Source organism: Cuculus canorus, chromosome 3 (assembly GCF_017976375.1).
Source record: "Cuculus canorus isolate bCucCan1 chromosome 3, bCucCan1.pri, whole genome shotgun sequence".
In the NCBI taxonomy this organism is placed as follows: Eukaryota; Metazoa; Chordata; class Aves; order Cuculiformes; family Cuculidae; genus Cuculus; species Cuculus canorus.
Window position 1 is genome coordinate 66,630,947 of NC_071403.1, and position 16,948 is coordinate 66,647,894.

The 16,948-nt window shown below is 64.8% G+C and overlaps 2 protein-coding genes across 8 annotated transcripts; both read right to left on the reverse strand.

Annotated features, from left to right (window-relative positions):
- Positions 1 to 572: 572 nt before the first annotated feature.
- Positions 573 to 4,081, reverse strand: PREB (prolactin regulatory element binding). Of its 2 annotated transcripts, none has more exons than XM_054063169.1 (9): positions 3,910 to 4,081; positions 2,971 to 3,166; positions 2,633 to 2,844; positions 2,335 to 2,415; positions 2,136 to 2,233; positions 1,781 to 1,954; positions 1,627 to 1,699; positions 1,371 to 1,530; positions 573 to 1,191 (listed from the first exon to the last, which is right to left on the reverse strand). In XM_054063169.1, the coding sequence occupies exons 1-9, from the start codon at positions 4,039 to 4,041 to the stop codon at positions 1,097 to 1,099; spliced, it is 1,221 nt and encodes a 406-aa protein (XP_053919144.1). In that variant the 5' UTR covers positions 4,042 to 4,081; the 3' UTR covers positions 573 to 1,096. The 2 variants fall into 2 exon arrangements, with proteins under 2 accessions (XP_053919144.1, XP_053919143.1); XM_054063168.1 differs by having other exon boundaries at positions 2,136 to 2,260.
- A 306-nt stretch (positions 4,082 to 4,387) lies between these two features.
- Positions 4,388 to 16,484, reverse strand: SLC5A6 (solute carrier family 5 member 6). 6 transcript variants are annotated; one of them, XM_054063164.1, is made up of 16 exons: positions 16,423 to 16,484; positions 12,169 to 12,616; positions 11,632 to 11,697; positions 10,869 to 10,920; positions 10,704 to 10,771; positions 10,196 to 10,350; positions 9,181 to 9,321; positions 8,462 to 8,591; positions 8,294 to 8,382; positions 8,106 to 8,218; positions 7,496 to 7,563; positions 7,331 to 7,417; positions 6,297 to 6,526; positions 5,917 to 6,014; positions 5,718 to 5,839; positions 4,403 to 5,138 (listed from the first exon to the last, which is right to left on the reverse strand). In XM_054063164.1, the coding sequence occupies exons 2-16, from the start codon at positions 12,496 to 12,498 to the stop codon at positions 4,962 to 4,964; spliced, it is 1,926 nt and encodes a 641-aa protein (XP_053919139.1). In that variant the 5' UTR covers positions 12,499 to 12,616; positions 16,423 to 16,484; the 3' UTR covers positions 4,403 to 4,961. The 6 variants fall into 6 exon arrangements, with proteins under 6 accessions (XP_053919142.1, XP_053919139.1, XP_053919137.1 ...); XM_054063162.1 differs by having other exon boundaries at positions 16,355 to 16,480; XM_054063165.1 differs by having other exon boundaries at positions 16,389 to 16,447.
- Between the last annotated feature and the right edge of the window lie 464 nt (positions 16,485 to 16,948).

The following is a 16,948-nucleotide window of genomic DNA, read 5'->3' on the forward strand; positions in this document are numbered from 1 at the left end:
GTGATACAAGGGGTTCTGCATCTTCCCCCACCACCAACTGGGGAGCACAGGGACCCACTCGCCCCAGCGTGTGACCCACGGCAGGCAGGGAGCAACTGGGGTATTGTGGCTGCTGTGGGGCTGGCACAGCCCCCTCAGAACACCCCCCAACCCTACTCCTCCTCAGGATCCCCTGAAGTGGAGCTGCCACTCCACAGGGGCTTCAGTCTCAGGGGGCTCCTCCACATCCACAGCTCCAGGATCAGGGGCTCCAATATTGGGGGGCTCCAGCGTCAATAACTCCAATCTCAGGGACTTCAGTCTGGAGGAGCTCCAATCTCAGGCAGCTTCTCCACCTCAGAAGCTCCAATGTGGAGCTCTGCCCAGGGCTGCCCCCAAGACCACCCTTCCCTCTAGGGAACAGAGAGCCAGAACTCCCTACAAGTGGGGCAGGGACTGCCTCCTCCATAACCCCCTCAGCTGCAGCCATGGCTCTGTAGACTGGACAGGGGTCCCTATCAGCTCCCCAAGTGCCACAGCCCTGCTCCTCCCAGCACAGACAGGACAGCGCTGCCAGCACACTCCAGTTTTAATGGCAGCAGTGGGGCGCAGTCAGCACAAGGCCACTGGGATGCAACCCCCCATGCAGCTCCCAGGACCTCTGGCTGCTCCCCGAGTGCCAGGAGGGTCCATCCCAGCACGGGGGGGTCCTGCCCTGGCACTGAGTGATCCATCCTGGCACAAGGGGGTCCAGTCCCAGTGCCAGGGGGCAGGAATTCTGTCCCAGTGTACAGTGGTCCCTACGGGCATCGGAAGGTCCATCCTGGTGCTGGGGGAGGGTCCTGTCCAGGTGCGAGATGCATCTTGGTATGGGGTGCTCCTGTCCCAGTGCTGGGGAATCCGTCCTGGTGTAGGGGTATCCATCCAGGAATGAGGAGTCCTGTCCAAGCGCAAGGGGGGGCCATCCCGGTGCTGGGCGGGGGTCTGTCTCAGCACTGGGGGATTCCATTCTGGCATAGGAGGGTCCTGTTCCAGTGCTGGAAGATCCTGTCCAGGTACTTGTGGGTCCATTCTGGTGCTGGGCGGCGTCCTATCCCAGCACGGGGATGTTGGGGCACTACAGGAGCCCCGGGCAGGTGAGCTGCAGCACCAGGATGGCAGCCACAATGAGCCCGGCGCAGAGCAGCAGCAGCAGCCACACTGGCAGTGAACCTGGAGGGCAAGGGGTTAGGCAGGTGAGGCCTGGCCCACCACCCCACGGCTGCCCCCAGCGACCCAAAAATCACCCCAGCCACCTGTGTGTCTCCTCTGCATCCCTCCTGGCACCCCCAGCCACCTGTAGGCCAACCCAGCAACCCTCCACCCCCCTCAGCAGCCCCCCTGGCACTCACGGCGTCGCGGCAGCACGTGCAGCTCGCAGCGGCTGTCAACTGCCACACTGAGCAGGGCGGCCTCGTCCCCCGCCAGCAGCTCCCGCCCGCGCTGGCTCTCGGGGATGAAGGCCATGTCAGTCACCACGATGCCGTGTGCCTCCCGCACGTAGTACAGTCTCTGCAGGCGGAAGGACAAAGACAGGGGGCGCTGAGGCCACGCAGCATCTCCCAGAGCTGCCCACATGCCCTGGAATTCCCCCCTGGCTCAGCTCACCTGCAGGGAGAATGCAATGTGGATGGCGACAGAGCCTGTCACCGTTCCCAGCCCCAGGAAGGTGCCCGAGTCGCTGTGAGAGGGAGGATAGTGAGAAAGGGCCTCAGCATAGCCCCCAGCCCCATGCAGGCCCCAGCCCTGCGCCCCTTGGTACCTGACGGAGAGGCAGGAGATTGCCTCGGTGCCGCAGGGTCGCGTCAGCAGCGGCAGGAAGCTCTTCCCGTCCCACTTAGTGAGGTAGCATGGTGGTGGGCGGCGTTCCCGCTTGTGCGGCACCTGCACTGTGTAGAGGCGCAGCGCACTGGCGTCGTCCTCCACCGCTCCAAACCTGCGCTGGCAGAGCACAGGCTGCGCCGGAGCCTGCAGCCAGCACCTCAGCCCAACACCCAGCACCCTCCCCTGCTCACCGCCCTGCTCCCACACCTCAATCCAGACCCGGATCCATCACACCGGAAGGCTCCGTGCACTCCAGACCATGGTGAAGCTCAATCCCCAGCCACAGCGCTCACCGGCATGCCTGGTAGCGGTACGCCTTGTCAGGAATGCTGGGCAGGTTCTCGTTCCAGCGCAGCCCTGTCACTAGCTGGTCCCGCTGCCACACACAGCACTGGAAGTCACGTCCCGCCGTCACCACCTGCACATGGAGAGAGAGCGCCAGCGTCCAAGGGCAGCTCGGCCCGCAGGGCCATGGAACCACCTGGTGCTCACTTTGTTGTCAGGGCCCAGGGCGATGTCCTCGATCTCCCCGGCGTGGGCCTGGAACTCCAGTGTCTTCTTCATGCTGGGGAACTGGAGAGAATGGGGAGAAGTCAGGGAGAGTGATGGCATCATGAAGGGCACGGTGTCAGGAAAAGGGAACATTGTGATGGGAGATGGGGCAGCGTCGCAGAAGGAGAGGGGGGAACAGCATTGCTGATGTGGTACTGCCACAGCCTGGCCTTCCCTACTGGATGCACGCCGCCACCACCAACACGGCGACGCTCGGTGCAGCTGTTGCCATGCTCACCTCCCAGAGGCGCAGGAAGCCATCAGCACCACCGGTGACAAGCAGGGAGCCGTCAGCGTTAAATCGCACTGCCTTCTGCAGAGCATCGGGGCTGAAGTCAGTGCGCACGCTGTGCAGGCTCTCCACATTCACCTCACTCGCCTGGCTCTGTGTACCGGCCTGCCCCGCTGTGCTGGCGCCCTTCCGCTTCCGCAACCCCTTCTCCCCGCTGCCTGCAGCACAGGAAACAGAGCGCTGATGCAGCACCACGATGCCAAGCAGGCAGGAGATCCCACAGCCCTGCTGTGTCCTCTCAGGGTCCATGCTGTCCCCCCAGCTCCTGGGAGCATGGGGCTCACCATTGTGTCCGGCTGTGTTGCCACTGGTGTCAGGCGTCTGCAGGCTGAAGCGGAGGATGTGGCAGCTGGCATCTTGCCCCGCGGCAATGAAGTCGTCAGACAGAGCCATGGTCATAGTGGCGCGGGTCTCAGTGTCATGGGAGTGGAGCAGGGAGGCACTGAGACGTCCCCCAATCCGCTCCAGCTGCAGGAAGTGCTGCAGGACAGGTAACGGCCTGAGTACCCACTTGTGCTGCCACAGAGTCCCAACCAGGGACCACCCAGCCCCACAGTGGCCAGGCCCCCTCCATCCACAGCCTTGGCACACAGCTGCAGCCCCCAGAGCCCCTTCCTCCCCGACCCTCCATCTGTGGCTTAGGACCCCTCCACCCCCAGCCACCCAGCCCCTCATCCCCTGCCCCAGAGCAGCTAGGTCCTCCTTGGCCCTCAGACCCCCTGCACCCAGACCTGCAGCGCCTGGACCCCCAGCCCCCTCATCCACCACCCCACAGCAGCCGAGTCGCTCCTGATCCTGTCACCCTGGCCCTACAGCAGCCAACCCCCCCGCCCACCCCAATCCATGCCTGTAGTCTGGGCCATCCTGTACCCAGCTCTGCAGCCCCCGACCTCCAATTACAGGGCAGCTGGTCACCCCTTGGCCCACTTATTCACTGCCCAACAGCCCCCCTTTGGCCCCCAGCCCCCCTACATCCCCAGCCTCACAGCAGCCGGGCACCTCTTGGATCCTGGCACCTCCTGCAACCGGCCCTGCAGCCCCCGACCTCCCCGCACCCCTGTCCCCCCCCAGCCTTCTCTGCACCCCGAGCCCTCTCACTTCCCGCCCCGCAGCAGCCCGGTCCCCCTTGCCCCCAGTCCCCCGCACTCGGTCCTGCAGCCCCGGCTCCCCAAGCTTCTCGTCCCCTTCCCCGCAGCAGCCAGGACACCCGGCCCCCCCCGCACCATGCCGTTGCGGATGCCGGTCTTGGCGGCACCCCCGCCGCCGGCGGTGATGGCGATCGGGCGCTGCGGGTGCAGGCGGACGGTGTAGAGCGGGAACGGCGCCCTGTACAGCTCAGCCGGCCGCGGCGCCATGATTGCCTGCGTCACCACGCAGGGCAAGCCCCGCCCACCGTGCTGCGCCTGAGCCACGGACCACACCCACCTTTTTTAAAGGCACGCCCCTCTATAGAAGCCCCTCCATCTCAGCCACAGACCCGCTCGCTATCGGAGCCCCGCCCCTGGGCCCCAGGCCCCGCCCTGTTCTATAGACCCCGCGCACTGCTATCTAAGCCCCGCCCCAGCGCTTCCCGCCGCTTTCACAACCCCGCTCAATAGGCCCCGCCTATCGCGCTATGAGCCAGACTTCCGCACTCGGAGCCCCGCCCCCGCGCTCTAGGCCCCGCCCCATCCATCAGACGCTGTCCACCGCACTCGGAGGCCATGCCCCTTTCCCACAGGCCACGCCCCCGGTCCCTGCTGAGGGGGCGGTCGTTCACGCGTCCTGCGGTCCAAACCCATTTATTGGAGGACACCGAAGACAGAGATGATGAACTGCGGTGGGGGCCGCGCCCAGTCCGGGAGCAGCTTGTAAGGCACATGGCCGGAGGAGGGGGCACCGCGCTCGATCGCCCCCCTCCCCGCACAGTTGTGGTCCCAGAGATCCCCCGGGCGGCAGCAGCGACCCGAAAGATGGGGGGTGATGGAGAGCTGGGGGGCGCCTGGCCAACCCCCCACCAAGGGGGCCAGGACACCTCCCAGGGACCCAGATCCTCTCCCCCCAAGAGGGACCCAGACCCTTCTCAAATTCCCACCCCTGGCAGGAACCAAGATCCCTCAATCACAGGCATCCAGGATGCTCCTGTCCCAGGGACCCAGATCCCCCCCTAGCAGGGACCCTGCACCCCCACGAGGATGCAGATCTCCCTCCCCACCCCCCAGGAATCCAGCCCCCCCGGTGCTTTGGTGCTGCTGGGGGGCGCAGGGGCCAGACCCCCATTGCAATGGGGAGGGGGTTAGAAGGAGGTCTCCTGCAGGGCGTACACGGGGGGCCCCGCTGTGCGGATGTAGCCCTGGCCTTCCCCCTCCTGCTCCTCCTCCTGCCCGGGGCGGGGCAGGCCGTTGGGAATCCCCCCCTTGGGCTTCACCGCTGAGTCCGAGTGGTTGGTGTCCTGGGGGGACACGGGGGGGCACTGGGAACATGAGGAGACAGGAGTCGGGGGGGCAGAGGCGGTAATGGGGGCCAGGATTGGAGGAGGGGCAGCGGGATGGGGGGGGGCAGAGGGAGAACGAGAGGCACAGGGGGGCAGTTGGAACAAGGGGCAGGATTGGAGGGGCGACAGGAGTGGGGGGGAGCAAAAGGTGCAATGGTGGGCACGGGGGGGGCATTGGGAATGAGGGGAAGCAGGAACATAAGGGGGTAGGATTGAGGGGCGCAGGAGTGGGGGGAGAGTAGGAGCAATGGGCGGACAGGAGCATGGGGGGCAGAGAAATGTGGGGGCAGCAGGAGTCAGGGGAAAGAGGGAAGGAAGGGTGTGGGGGGCAGGGGGAGGGGGGGCAGTGGTGGTGGTGGGAATTGGGGGGGTAGAGGGGACAAAAGCGTAGGGGTGACAGAGGGAGCAAGGTGGGGCAGGCAGAGCATTGTGGGGGGAACAAGAAGAATGAGGGGGGCAGGAGCATGGGGTGGGGGCAGAGCTAATGTAGAGGGGGGGCAGCAGGAGCTGGGAGGGGTGACTGATGCTGCCCCCTGCCACTGGTCCCAGCCCCCTTACCTGGGGGGGGTCGCACCCCTCGGGGCAGAGACGCTGCCGGTACTTGTGGGGCAGGCAGCACAGCAGGCGGGGCAGCAGTGGGGAGATGGTGCGGGGGTCCACGGTGTGGGGCGGCGTGGGGCCTGGGGGACAGAAAAGGGGGGTGAGGAGATGGGGGTGGAGGTAACCCCATGTTTTCTCCGCACGCCATGGCACTGACCGGTGAGCAGGCTGACCAAGACCCCCACCAGGATGACGGTGGTGGAGTTGTGGGCGCTGTACCACATGTAGGAGAGGCTGTAGAAGCGCTGAAGCCCCCTGGGGGTCGAAGGGGGGCATCAGGGGGGGTATCGGGGGGGGGCGGGCACGACTGACCCTCTTCCCCCCTCCACAACACCCCCAGTTCCACAGCTCCAAGGGGCTGGAGAGGGAGCTCAAGAGGGTGGGGAGCACCAGAGGGCATCCCTGCACCCCCATTTTGCACCCCCATCCCACAGCCCCCCCCAGTGCCCACAGTCACCTCAGTCCCCACAGACTCCTCAGTGCCCCCAGCCCCCCACAGTACCCCCAGACTATAGCAGCCCCCATCCATCCTCTCACCTCAGGGGGGCAGCTGTGGGGGTCAGCAGAGGGGTGGCCAGCGCAGTGGTGAGGTTGCCCATGGGGGGCAGCAGGGTGGTGGCCAGCTCGGTGGTAAGGTTGCCCATGGCGGGCAGCACAGTGCTGTTGGATTGGAGGGGGGCCCCAGTCCCCCCCATGCCTTGCAGCAATCCCCCGATGCCCACCCAGAATGCCATGGCCAGCCCGGCCAGCAGTCCTGCCACCGCGCCCTGGGGAGACAGAGGTGAGAGAGACCCCCAGCACCGCCCCCCCCACAAGGCTTGGGAGTCCCCAGCCCACCCAACTGCCCAATCTGGTCTGGGGGCACCCAGCCACCCAGGCATTGCCCTTGTCTGGGTTCGGAGTGCTCCAGACCCCCAACACTGCCTGCCCCCTTGGATGCATGCCCTCCTTCCCCTGGCACTGCCCCCCTATTGCTAACAGCCCCCCATCCCACAGTGTGCCCAGTCACCCCAGATCCTCCCACACCCCAGGTTTAGGGGCACTCTGGCCCCCCCAGCACTGCTCCCCACCCCCATATGTGCCCTCTCTGGGATCTGTGCCCCCCCTCAGGTCAGTGCCCCCAGATGCCCCAACACTGTCCCCTACCTAGAGTCTACACCCCTCACCGTTCCCCACCCCGGCATTGACCCCACCAGCACTGACTCCCTGGCATTGCCCCCCCCCGAGGTCTGTGCCCCCCACCCCCAGGTCTGTACTCTCTCCAGGGTCTGTGCCCCCGGCTCCTGGGGTCCATGCCCTCCTCCATCACTGTTCCCCACTCTAGATCTGTGTACCCCTCAGATGTGCACCCCCCCCTGCCTCGGATATGCTCCCCCCCACTCCAGGGTCCATGCCCCCCGTCTCAACCACTGCCCCCACCCCTGTCAGTGCCCTCCCTGGGGTCTGTGCTCCCCTGCACCAGGGTCCTTCGCCCCCAGTCTGTGTCTCCCATCCCCGGCACTGGCCTCTTCCCTGGGTCTTTGCCCCCCATCCCCAACCACTGCCCCCCCAGTCTGTGCACTCCCCCTCACCGTGGAGTTGGCGCAGGGGAAGAACATGCCGAGACAGAAGAGCCCAAGCAGTGGCCCCCCCACCATCCCGAAGATGCTGATGGCAGCCTGGAGGAGAGCAATGGGGCGTGCTCAGCACCAGGATCCCCCCCCAAAGCATAAGGGGGGGCCCATACCCTCCCTTACCTGCAGCACTGGGCCCAGCATGGAGGAGATGTACGCCATGCCCAAGCAGAGCAGTCCGTAACACAGGGCTGCGGGGTGACGGGGGTGTGTGTCACAGGGGCATGGAGGACCCCTCTTGACCCCCCCATTCAACCAGCAGTGTGGGGAGAGCAGGGGAGTTCACAGAGGCTTAGGGGATTCCCCTGCCCCCCTATTCACCCAGAAGCGTGGGGGGATTACAGTGGCACTGCAGGTCCCCTGCCACCATCCTAAGATGCCGCCCCCCCCCCCCAACCCAGCAGCATGGGGAGAAGAGAGGGGAAAGGTGGGAGGGGTCATGGTGGTTCTGGGGGTCCCCTGATGCTAGTCATGCAGCATAGAGAGAAGGGGGGAGTGTCACAGTGGCTGGGGGGGGGTGACAGCGGCTCTGGGGGTGCCCTGTCCCCTCCCCATCCATCCTCTCCCCACTCACCCAGCAGCTTTGAGAGATGTGGGGTAGTCACGGTGGCTCTGGAGGTCTCCTGATGCCAGCCCCCCCCCCACCCCCAGCAGCATGGAGAAGGTGGTGGTGGGGGTCGTCACAGCAGCTCTGGGGGTCCCGTTCTCCCCCCATTGCCCCCTCTCCACTCACCCAGCAGCTTGGAGAGCATGGTGGCCCTTGACTCTGAGAGCCCAGGGCAGCGTGGCCGCACCAGGTCCTCCATGGTGACGGTGGCCAGCGAGTTGAAGGCAGAGGAGATGGTGCTGGGGAGTGGGCGGGGGGGCTCAGTTGAGACCCCCTCCAGCACCCCAAACCCTCCCCAGGACCCCCCCCCTCACCTGAGGGAGCCGCTGAAGAGGCAGGCGACGAAGAGCCCGGGTAGCCCAGGGAGGTCACGCAGCACGTCCATCACGAAGTGCAGCACCAGCTGTGGGGCAGGGGGGCAGCGTGTGGGTCTGGGTGGAGCAGGAGGGGACCCCATGGGTTTTTGGCATGCCAGCACCCACCTGGTCATAGGAGCTGGGGCGCTGGTTGGGCACCAGTGGGTGCTGCCGGTCGTACACAAACATGACGAGACCGGTGAGGCAGCTGAGGCAGAGCACGAGCTGCTGGCACGGGAACACAGCGTAGCAGGAGCTGGAGGGTCAATGGGATTTGGGGAGGGGGCTCAGCCCCACGGCGGGACTCCCTGCCCCACAGTTGGATCCCCAGCCCCACGGCGGGATCCCCAGCCCCACAAGCAGAAGCTGAGGCAAAGGAGGAGCTGCAGGCATCAAGAGGGTGTGAGGAGGGGGCTCTGGAGGGCCCAGCCCCACTGTGAGGCCCCCCAGAGCCACCACAGGACCCCTATCCCCACTGTGGGACCCCACCGCGGGACTCCCAGCCCCACGCACAGCTTGTCCCACTCACTCTGGGACCCCAGTACCATCACAGATCCCTGTCTCCATGGTGGGACCCCAAGCCCCACTCATAGCTTGGCCTCCTGTTCACTGCAGGACCCCCAGCCCCACTGCTACACCCCTGTCCCCACTACAAGACCCCTAGTCCCATGTCAGGACCCCAACCCCAGCTCAGCCTCGTGCTCACCGTGGGACCCCCAGTCACAGCACAGACCCCTGCCCCCACCACAGACCCGACAGCCCCACCGTGGGACCTTCACCCACCATGGGACTGCCTGCCCCACTGCTGACCCCCAGTCCCACCGCGGGACCCCTCCTGCACTCACAGCTTGGCCTCGCGCTCGCTGCGGGCGCTCAGGTAGCGCTGCACCTGCGCCTGGTTCACCCCGTACAGCGACAGCATCATGAAGATCCCCCCAACCGCCAGCGTCCAGAACGTGTGCCGCTGGAAAGGGTCGGGGTCCAGGCTGCCAAGGGGGGGCGGGATTGGGGTCACACATCAGCATCCCATGGCACATGGAAGGGGGCTGCACAGGGAGGGGGCAGCAAGGATGGACCCCTCACATGGTGCTGGGGCTCTTCTCCCCAGACCCAGGCTCTTCTCCCCCATCCAACATGTGCGACTGGAGAGGGGCCGGAATTGGGGTCACCAACTGGCACCCCGCAACACAAGAATGGGGTGGCATGGGAAGGGGGCAGCAAGAACGGCCCTCTGGCACCATTCCAGTGCTCCTCTCCCCTATCTCAGGCTCTTCTCGGCCTCCCAGCCTGCCCCAAAGTTGTGCCACTGGAAAGGGTCGGGGTCCAGGCTGCAGAGGGGGGGCCAGAACTGGGGACACACACCAACACTCCATGGCATGGGAATGGGACAGCAGGAATTGGGTGGCACAAACAGCCCCCTCACACTATTCCAAGGCTCCTCTCCCTGATCCCAGGCTCTCCCCATCCATCTCACCTTCCCCCAAGGTGTGCCACTCAAAGGGTTTGGGGTCCAGGCTGTGGAGAGGGGATGGGAACATGGGAACAAGGTCGCGTGGGAAGAGGGGTGGCAAGAATAGACCCCTCACACTGTTCTGGGGCTCATCTCCCCATCCTGGGCTCTTCCCAGCCTGCCCCAAGTTGTGCCACTGGAAAGGAGTGGGATCCGGGCTGTGGAGAGGCTGGGATCACAGCTCCGCACTGGCACCCACGGCATGGGAACAGAGTGGCACAAACAGCCCCCCTCACACCATTCCCGGGCTCCTGTCTCCCATCTTGGGCTCTTAGCAGCTGTCTATGCCATAAGGCGCGGGTGCTCAGCCCCGGGCAGGTGACAATACCCGGTGCGGCTGAGCCACTCACTCGATGCCAGAGATCTTGCCCTCACGCTCAGCCAGGTGCCAGACGTGAGCCATGCCACCCACGCGCCCGGCGCCCACCACGATGACAGCCAGCTGCCCCGCCAGCATCACCAGCGTCTGGAACACGTCGGTCCAGATGACAGCCTTCAGCCCGCCCTGCAGAGACACCGCACCGACACCGCGGCTAAGGCACAGCGTGGAATCAGTCTTAGAATGACGGAATCAGGGAACGGGTTGGGTTGAACGGGACCTTGAAGTCCATCCACTTCCAACCCATGGGCAAGGACACCGCAGCAGCACTGCAGCACAGCGCGGCCGCTACACCCTGCAGAGGCACAGGGCTTGCCACCATCACCACGGTGGAGGCACAGCACTGTCACTGCAGCCAGCTGAGGCACAGCACCGTCACCGTGGCCCAGCAGAGGCATAGCACCAGCACCACAGCCTGGAAGAGGCACAGCACCATCACTGTGGCCAGCCCAGCTGCAGCCCAGCTGGCAGGGACTCACCAGCGTGGTGTAGAGTGTGCAGACCAGTCCCATGGTGAGCACCGCACTCCAGAGGTCAAAGCCAGTCACTGGAAGTGACAGAGACCATGAAGGAACCAGGCAGTGGCAGCTGCCCCTGCACAGGATAGGGTCCAGCACCACAGCCCTGTGCTCGCCCCGTCGTACCTGCGTTTAGTGCCAGTGCTGGCGCGTACAGCACCACCCCCATGTAGATCACCTGCGGCGAGAGTGGTGCTGCAGTCGGCATGGACCCCGTCCCTATGTCCTCCAGACCCCTGTGATCTCCCCAGCACCCTGCAACCCCTCTGTGTCTCCTCTTCTACTCCCTGCATACCCCCAGCACCCTGTGTCACACCCAACCCCTCAGAGACCCCCTGCACCCACTCTCTACCTCTGTGATCCCCCCAGATCCTGTGCCCCCCCTGCATCTCTCTCAGCGCTCTGCATCCCCTCCATGTCCCCTTTTGTCCCTCGCATCCCCCTCCAGGCCCATGCATCCCTTCTTGCATCTCCCCTGTCCCTCTGTGTCCCCCCAGCATCCCATATCCCATCCATGTCCCGTGTCCCTACCAACCCTGCATCCTTACATCCCACGCCACACCCTCATGTACCCCCAGCCCCACCGTTCCACCCAGTCATGCATCCCCGGGTTCTCCCTAGCCTCCTGTATCTCTCCTTGCATCCCCTGTCCCCCACATGTCCCCCCAATGTCCCTCAAGTCCTTCCCACCCCCTGCATCCCTATGCCCCCACCACCCATCCCCCCTGCCTGCATGTCCCCCCTTGCATCACCCCTGTGTCCCCTCCCAGATCCCCCATGTTCCCCCTGAACCTCCCCCCGACACCTCCCTTGCCCCCCAAATACCCCCCAAATCTTGACCCCCTATGTCCCCCCTCACATCCCCATGTCTTCCCCCATTCCCACTCACCATCTGGAAGATGAAGGTGATGGTGCCGAAGATCCGCACTGTCTTGTTGAAGCGCAGCTCCAGGTACTGTAGGAGAGAGGGGTCAGGGCACCATCCTGCCCAGACGTGAGGTCCTGAGATGGGGGGGCGGGGGGTGTCCACATGTCTCCCATACAGCAGTGGAGCGGGACAGGGGATGAGGTGGGCTCTGGACAAACTGGGTGGGAGCCCCATCTGCAGGGCATGGCTGGCTAGGCACCAGGAAAGGGGCAGAGGGCAGCGAGGGACTGGGAGATGGAGCCCTGTTAGGTGCCACCAACTCAGTTGCAAGGCCCTGGGCTCCATCTGTGTCCCCCATGTCCCCCTCATGGCAGTGCAGTGGGGCAGGGGATGGAATGAACGCTGAATAAGATGGATGGGAGCCCCGTCCGTGGGACACAGCCAGCTGGGCACTGGGAAAAGGGCACAGGGTGGTGAGGGACTGGGAACCGGAGCCCTGCCAGGTGCCACGAGCTCTATCTGTGTCCCCTCTGTCCCCATGGAGCTGATGCAACTCACCTCATAGGTGCTGGTGATACGCAGACGGTAGAAGACGGGGATGAAGACGTGAGCGGGGATGAGCAGCCCCAGGAAGTAGGAGCAGCCGAGAAACCAGTACTCGGTGCCAAAGCGGTAGATCTCAGAGGGCACACCCAGGATGGCCACGGCCGACTGGAAGGTGGCCAGCAGGGAGAGGGCAACAGGCAAGCAGCCCATATTGCGGTTGGCCAGGAGGAACTCCTGTACAGTGCGCTGCCGGTTGCCACTCAGTGCGTAGAAGAGCCCGATGGCAGAGGAGAGCACCAGCAGTAGTGCAAAGATGCTGTAGTCGAGCACTGTGAACGTCATGGTCAGCGATTCCAGTGGCTGCTGTCCCGCCGCAGCCGCCGCTGCCCCGGCCGCACCTCGACGGCTTCATGGGCACACTCAGCACTGAGTCCTGGATGGCATTTCCTCCTGCGCCGAGCTGCAGGAGGAGAAATGGGTGTCAGCAGCAGGCAGGGAACACCAGGAGCTGTGCTGGACACGGCAGGGACCTTCGCTCTCTCTGCTTCAAGGACCTGGGAAGGGCCAGGAGGGATTAGGACCATCCCTTAACCCTTCTCCTCCCTCTGGGCTGGGCTCAGCACCGCGGTGGCCACTCCTGGCTCCTGCCAAGGAAAACCGGCGTTGCTTCCAAGAGCACCAAGGCCATGGGTGCAAAAACAAACGCACCCAGGGCTCCAGCAGAACCGGCCTCATGCAGCCAAACCCAACACAGCCGCCCCCAGTGCAGGACAGCCCCACCAAACCCGCAGGACCGGTGCAGCGCAGCCAAACCCAACACTGCCGCCCCCAGTGCAGGACAGCCCCACCAAACCCACGGCACTGGCCCAGCTCCAGCATAATCCAGCCCAGCCAAACTCAACACGGCTGCCCTCGGAGCAGGACAGCCCTGCTGAGCCTGCAGCACCGGCTCAGCTCCAGAATTGTCAGGCCCAGTCAAACCCAACACGGCCGCTCCCGGTGCAGGACAGCCCCACCAAGCCCACAGCACTGGTCCCACTAAAGCATCTCCTGGCCCAGCCAACTTCAACCCAACCCAATTACCTCAGCACCAATCCTGCTCTGTTATCACTCATCCCAGCCAAACCCAACAGGGCCATCCCCAGTGCAGGACAACCCCAGCCAGCCCATAGGCCTGCATCGCCTGGCCCAACCAAACCCAACCCAACCACCCTGACTCTTTGCAGCCCTGCCAAGCCCACAGCAGGGGTTCAGCTCCAGCATTGCCTGGCCCAGCCAACCCAACATGACCCGAAGGAGATCCTGCTTCTTCCCTTCCCAATGGCCACTCAACACATCCTTGACTGACAAAGAATCACAGAACCAGGGGATGGTTTGAGTTGGAAGGGACCTCAAAGCCTATCCAGTTCCAATCCCCTGCCATAGGCAGGGACACCTCCCACTGGATCAGGCTGATCAAAGCCCCATCCAATCTGCCCTTCAACACCTCCAGGGATGGGGCAACCATGGATTCTCTGGGCAACCTGGGCCAGGGCCTCCCCACCTTCACAGAAAAACATTTCTTCCTAAGATCTCATCTCAATCTGCCCTCTTGCAGTTGAAAACTGTTCCCCCTCGTCCTAGCACTGCACTCCCCGATAAAGAGCCACTTCCCAGCTTTCCTGGAGCCCCTTTCAGTACTGGAAGCCACTCTAAGGTCTCCCTGCAGCCTTCTCTTCTCCAGGCTGAACAACCCCAACTCTTTCAGCCTGTCCTCATACGCAAGGTGCTCCAGCCCTTGGATTGTCTCCATGGCCCTCAATTCCAAAATGGTTTTAATCTGTCACTTGAATTAAATTACTTATTGCCTCCTGCATTGCAAAATCGCCCCTTCTGGCAGAGGTTCCAAACCTCCAGCAGCTGCTGTGCTCACAGGCAGTGAGTATTAACCCTGTGTTCGCCACTTTCTGGGGAGACTCATCACTAACTGAATTGTTATTGGTCTTGGGACCTTTAACACCTCTGTTGCAGACAAGGATAGTGAGGGATTGAGGGCACCCTCAGCCGGTTTGGCGATGACACCAAGCTGCATGATGCCATCCAGAGGGAAGGGAAGCCATCCAGAGGGGACAGGGACCTGGACAGGCTGGAGAGGTGGGGCTGTGAGAACCTCATGGATTTCAACAAGGCCAAGGGCAAGATCCTGCACCTGGGTCATGGCAATCCCAAGTACAAATCCAAGCTGGAAGGAAAATGGATTTGGAGCAGCCCCAAGAAGAAGGACTTGGGGTGCTGGGGGATGACAAGCTCAACATGAGCCAAACCACACCCTGGGCTGTATCCAGAGCAGTAGGACCAGCAGGACGAGGGAGGGGATGGGGCCCCTCTGCTCTGTTCTGTTCTGGCCCAGCCAAACCCAATCCAACCCAACCGTACCAGCACTGCTGAGCCCGCAGCATCGCCCAGCGCCAGCACTGCCTGGTGCAGCCAAACCCAGCCCAACTGCCCCGGCACCACCAAGCCTGCAGCAGTGTGCCAGTTCCGGCATTGCCTGGCTCAGCAAACAGAACCAGACCCAACCGCCCTGGCATTGCATAGCCCTTCCAATCCTGGCAGAGCCACCCCAGGTGTGAGAGTCCAGCCAAGCGTGGCATATCCACCCCAGAGCCGGCACAGTGCCATCAGCACCAGGGCAGCCGATCACTCTGAAAGATCGGCCCCACCAGCAGGCCCCAGCCTCACAGGACACATGGACAGGGCTAGGACAGGCAGACAGATGCACAGACAGAGCCCTGGCCATGATGGCGAGGAAGTGCCAGAGCCCCAGTGCCTGAAGCAGAGGGCGGGCAGGATGAGCCCCACGGCGCACCCCACACAGCCAGGAATGGACAGACACGCAGAGATGGATGGACAGAAGAACAGAGAGGCACTGCTGGCCTGAGGGATCCAGACAGATGGAGCAGACACCAGAGTCACCACCGGCTCTGGCTCCCCCTGCTCTACTCACAGGCCCCACTGAGCCCCTGCCCCCCTCCTCAGCTCCAGCACTGGCAGGGGACATAGGCAGAGCCCCTCTCTGCTCTGCCTGCGGGCAGGGGCTGTGGGGAGCAGGGGGGCACTGGCAGAGCCCCCCTTTCTGCTCTGCTAGCTGGCAGGGGCTGTGGGGAGCAGGGGGACACTGGCAGAGCCCCCCTCTCTGCTCTGCTAGTGGGCAGAGGGCTGTGGGGAGCAGCGGGGGCAGTGCTGGGGGGGCAGGGTTGTGGGATGCAGAGGATCTCTGCATTGTGGTGCCGGGGGGCAGCATGGGGCACAGGGCTGCTGTGGCAGGGGGCTGGCACTGTGCCTGCCATGATCCCCGGTGGAATGCCACTGCAGGGCATTCTCAGGCGGATTAGGCCGGCCCCCCCTCGCCCCCCCCCGCTGCCGTGGGGCAGGGGGAGCGGGGGCGATGGTGCTGGCATGGCCCTCCAGCTGGGAAAGCGTGTGAGAGGGCAGCGGCATCCATCTGGCAGCTCCGACTCTGCCTGGGATACGGCACGCACGGCACCCGGGCAGGGTCCAAGGTCACCCCGACATGGAGACAAAACACAGGACGTTGGCTCCAAGGCCCAAGGCTTCCTGCAGGAGCCCCCAGGTCCCTGAGCTCCTCTGTGTCCCTGAGCCCTCCCTCAGTGCCCCTGAGCCTCCCCTGGCATCCCCGGACCAAGGCCCCTCTCCTTGTCCCTGTGTGACTCCCTTGAAGTCCCACTGAGGTCCCCATGTCCCCAGCCCCAGGGTCTGTGTGAACCCCCCGAGGTCCCACTCCCCCAGCCCCAGGGTCCCATGTCCCCAGCTCCCAGGGTCTGTGTGACACCGCTGAGGCACCAATTCCCACTCCCCAGGGTCTCGGTGTCCCCAGTCCCTGTCCTACGCTTCCCCATCTCCCAGTGTCCCCAGTGACCCCACCTGAGGCCCAGCCCTTCTGTCCCCGCTGTCCCATCTTACACTTCCTTGTCTCCTAGTGTCCTCGCTTGAGGCCACCCAGCCCTGGTGTCCCCGGTGTCCCCTGCACCGCCCCGCTCCCCTGCCGGTGTCGCCGGTGCTCCCAAACCCCGCTCCCCTCCCAGTGTCCCCAGTCCCTGCCCCGCTCCCCTCGCGGTGTCCCCGGTGTCCCCTGCCCTGTCCCGCCCCGCTCCCTTCCCGGTGCTCCCAGCCCGAGGGAGCCGCTCCCGGCTGTGACCTTGAGGCCCGTTCGGTGCCGGTTTGTCACTGACCGGCGGCGGCAACAGCGCGGAGCGCGGCACTCACGTGCGGTGCAGACAGCGCACCGGCGCGCACTGATGACGTCTGGCCGGGCAGCGCCGCCTTCACCTCCCCTTCCGCCCGGCCTCCGCGCGCTCCGATGGCGTCACTGGCGACAGCGTGCGGATGGCGCTGTCGATCCGACACGGTCACCGCGCCCCGAGGAGCGGCGGGAGGGACCGGGGGCAGCGAGGGGGTCGGGGTCCAGTCACCGGGACCCGAAGGAGGGAGTGGGGTCCGGTCACTGGGACCGGGACCTGAGGGGGGCAATAGGGTCCGATCACCGGTGCTAGGCGGGTCCGAGGGGGGTGCGGTGTCCGGTCACCGGGACCTGAGGAGCGGCGGGAGGGACGGGGGCGACGGGAGCAGGATGGGGCCCGGGCACCGCGCCCCGAGGGGAGGAATGGTATCGAGTCACCGGGACCGGGGGCTCCGAGGGGGAGAGTGGGATCCGGTCACCGGGACCCGAAGGAGGGAATGGGGTGCAAAGGGATCTGAACAGGCTGGACCGCTGGGCCGAGACCAATGGCAT

Coding starts and splice junctions, on each gene's coding strand:
- SLC5A6 (XM_054063164.1), bottom strand. CDS start 12,498: ATGACGTTCACAGTGCTCGACTACAGCATCTTTGCACTACTGCTGGTG. Junction 8,219..8,293: donor CTCTTCAGCGGCTCCCTCAG/GTGAGGGGGGGG, acceptor CCCACTCCCCAG/CACCATCTCCTCTGCCTTCA. Junction 6,015..6,296: donor CCCACAGCTGCCCCCCTGAG/GTGAGAGGATGG, acceptor TTCGACCCCCAG/GGGGCTTCAGCGCTTCTACA.
- PREB (XM_054063168.1), bottom strand. CDS start 4,041: ATGGCGCCGCGGCCGGCTGAGCTGTACAGGGCGCCGTTCCCGCTCTAC. Junction 1,700..1,780: donor ATCTCCTGCCTCTCCGTCAG/GTACCAAGGGGC, acceptor TCCCTCTCACAG/CGACTCGGGCACCTTCCTGG. Junction 1,531..1,626: donor ACATTGCATTCTCCCTGCAG/GTGAGCTGAGCC, acceptor TTCCGCCTGCAG/AGACTGTACTACGTGCGGGA.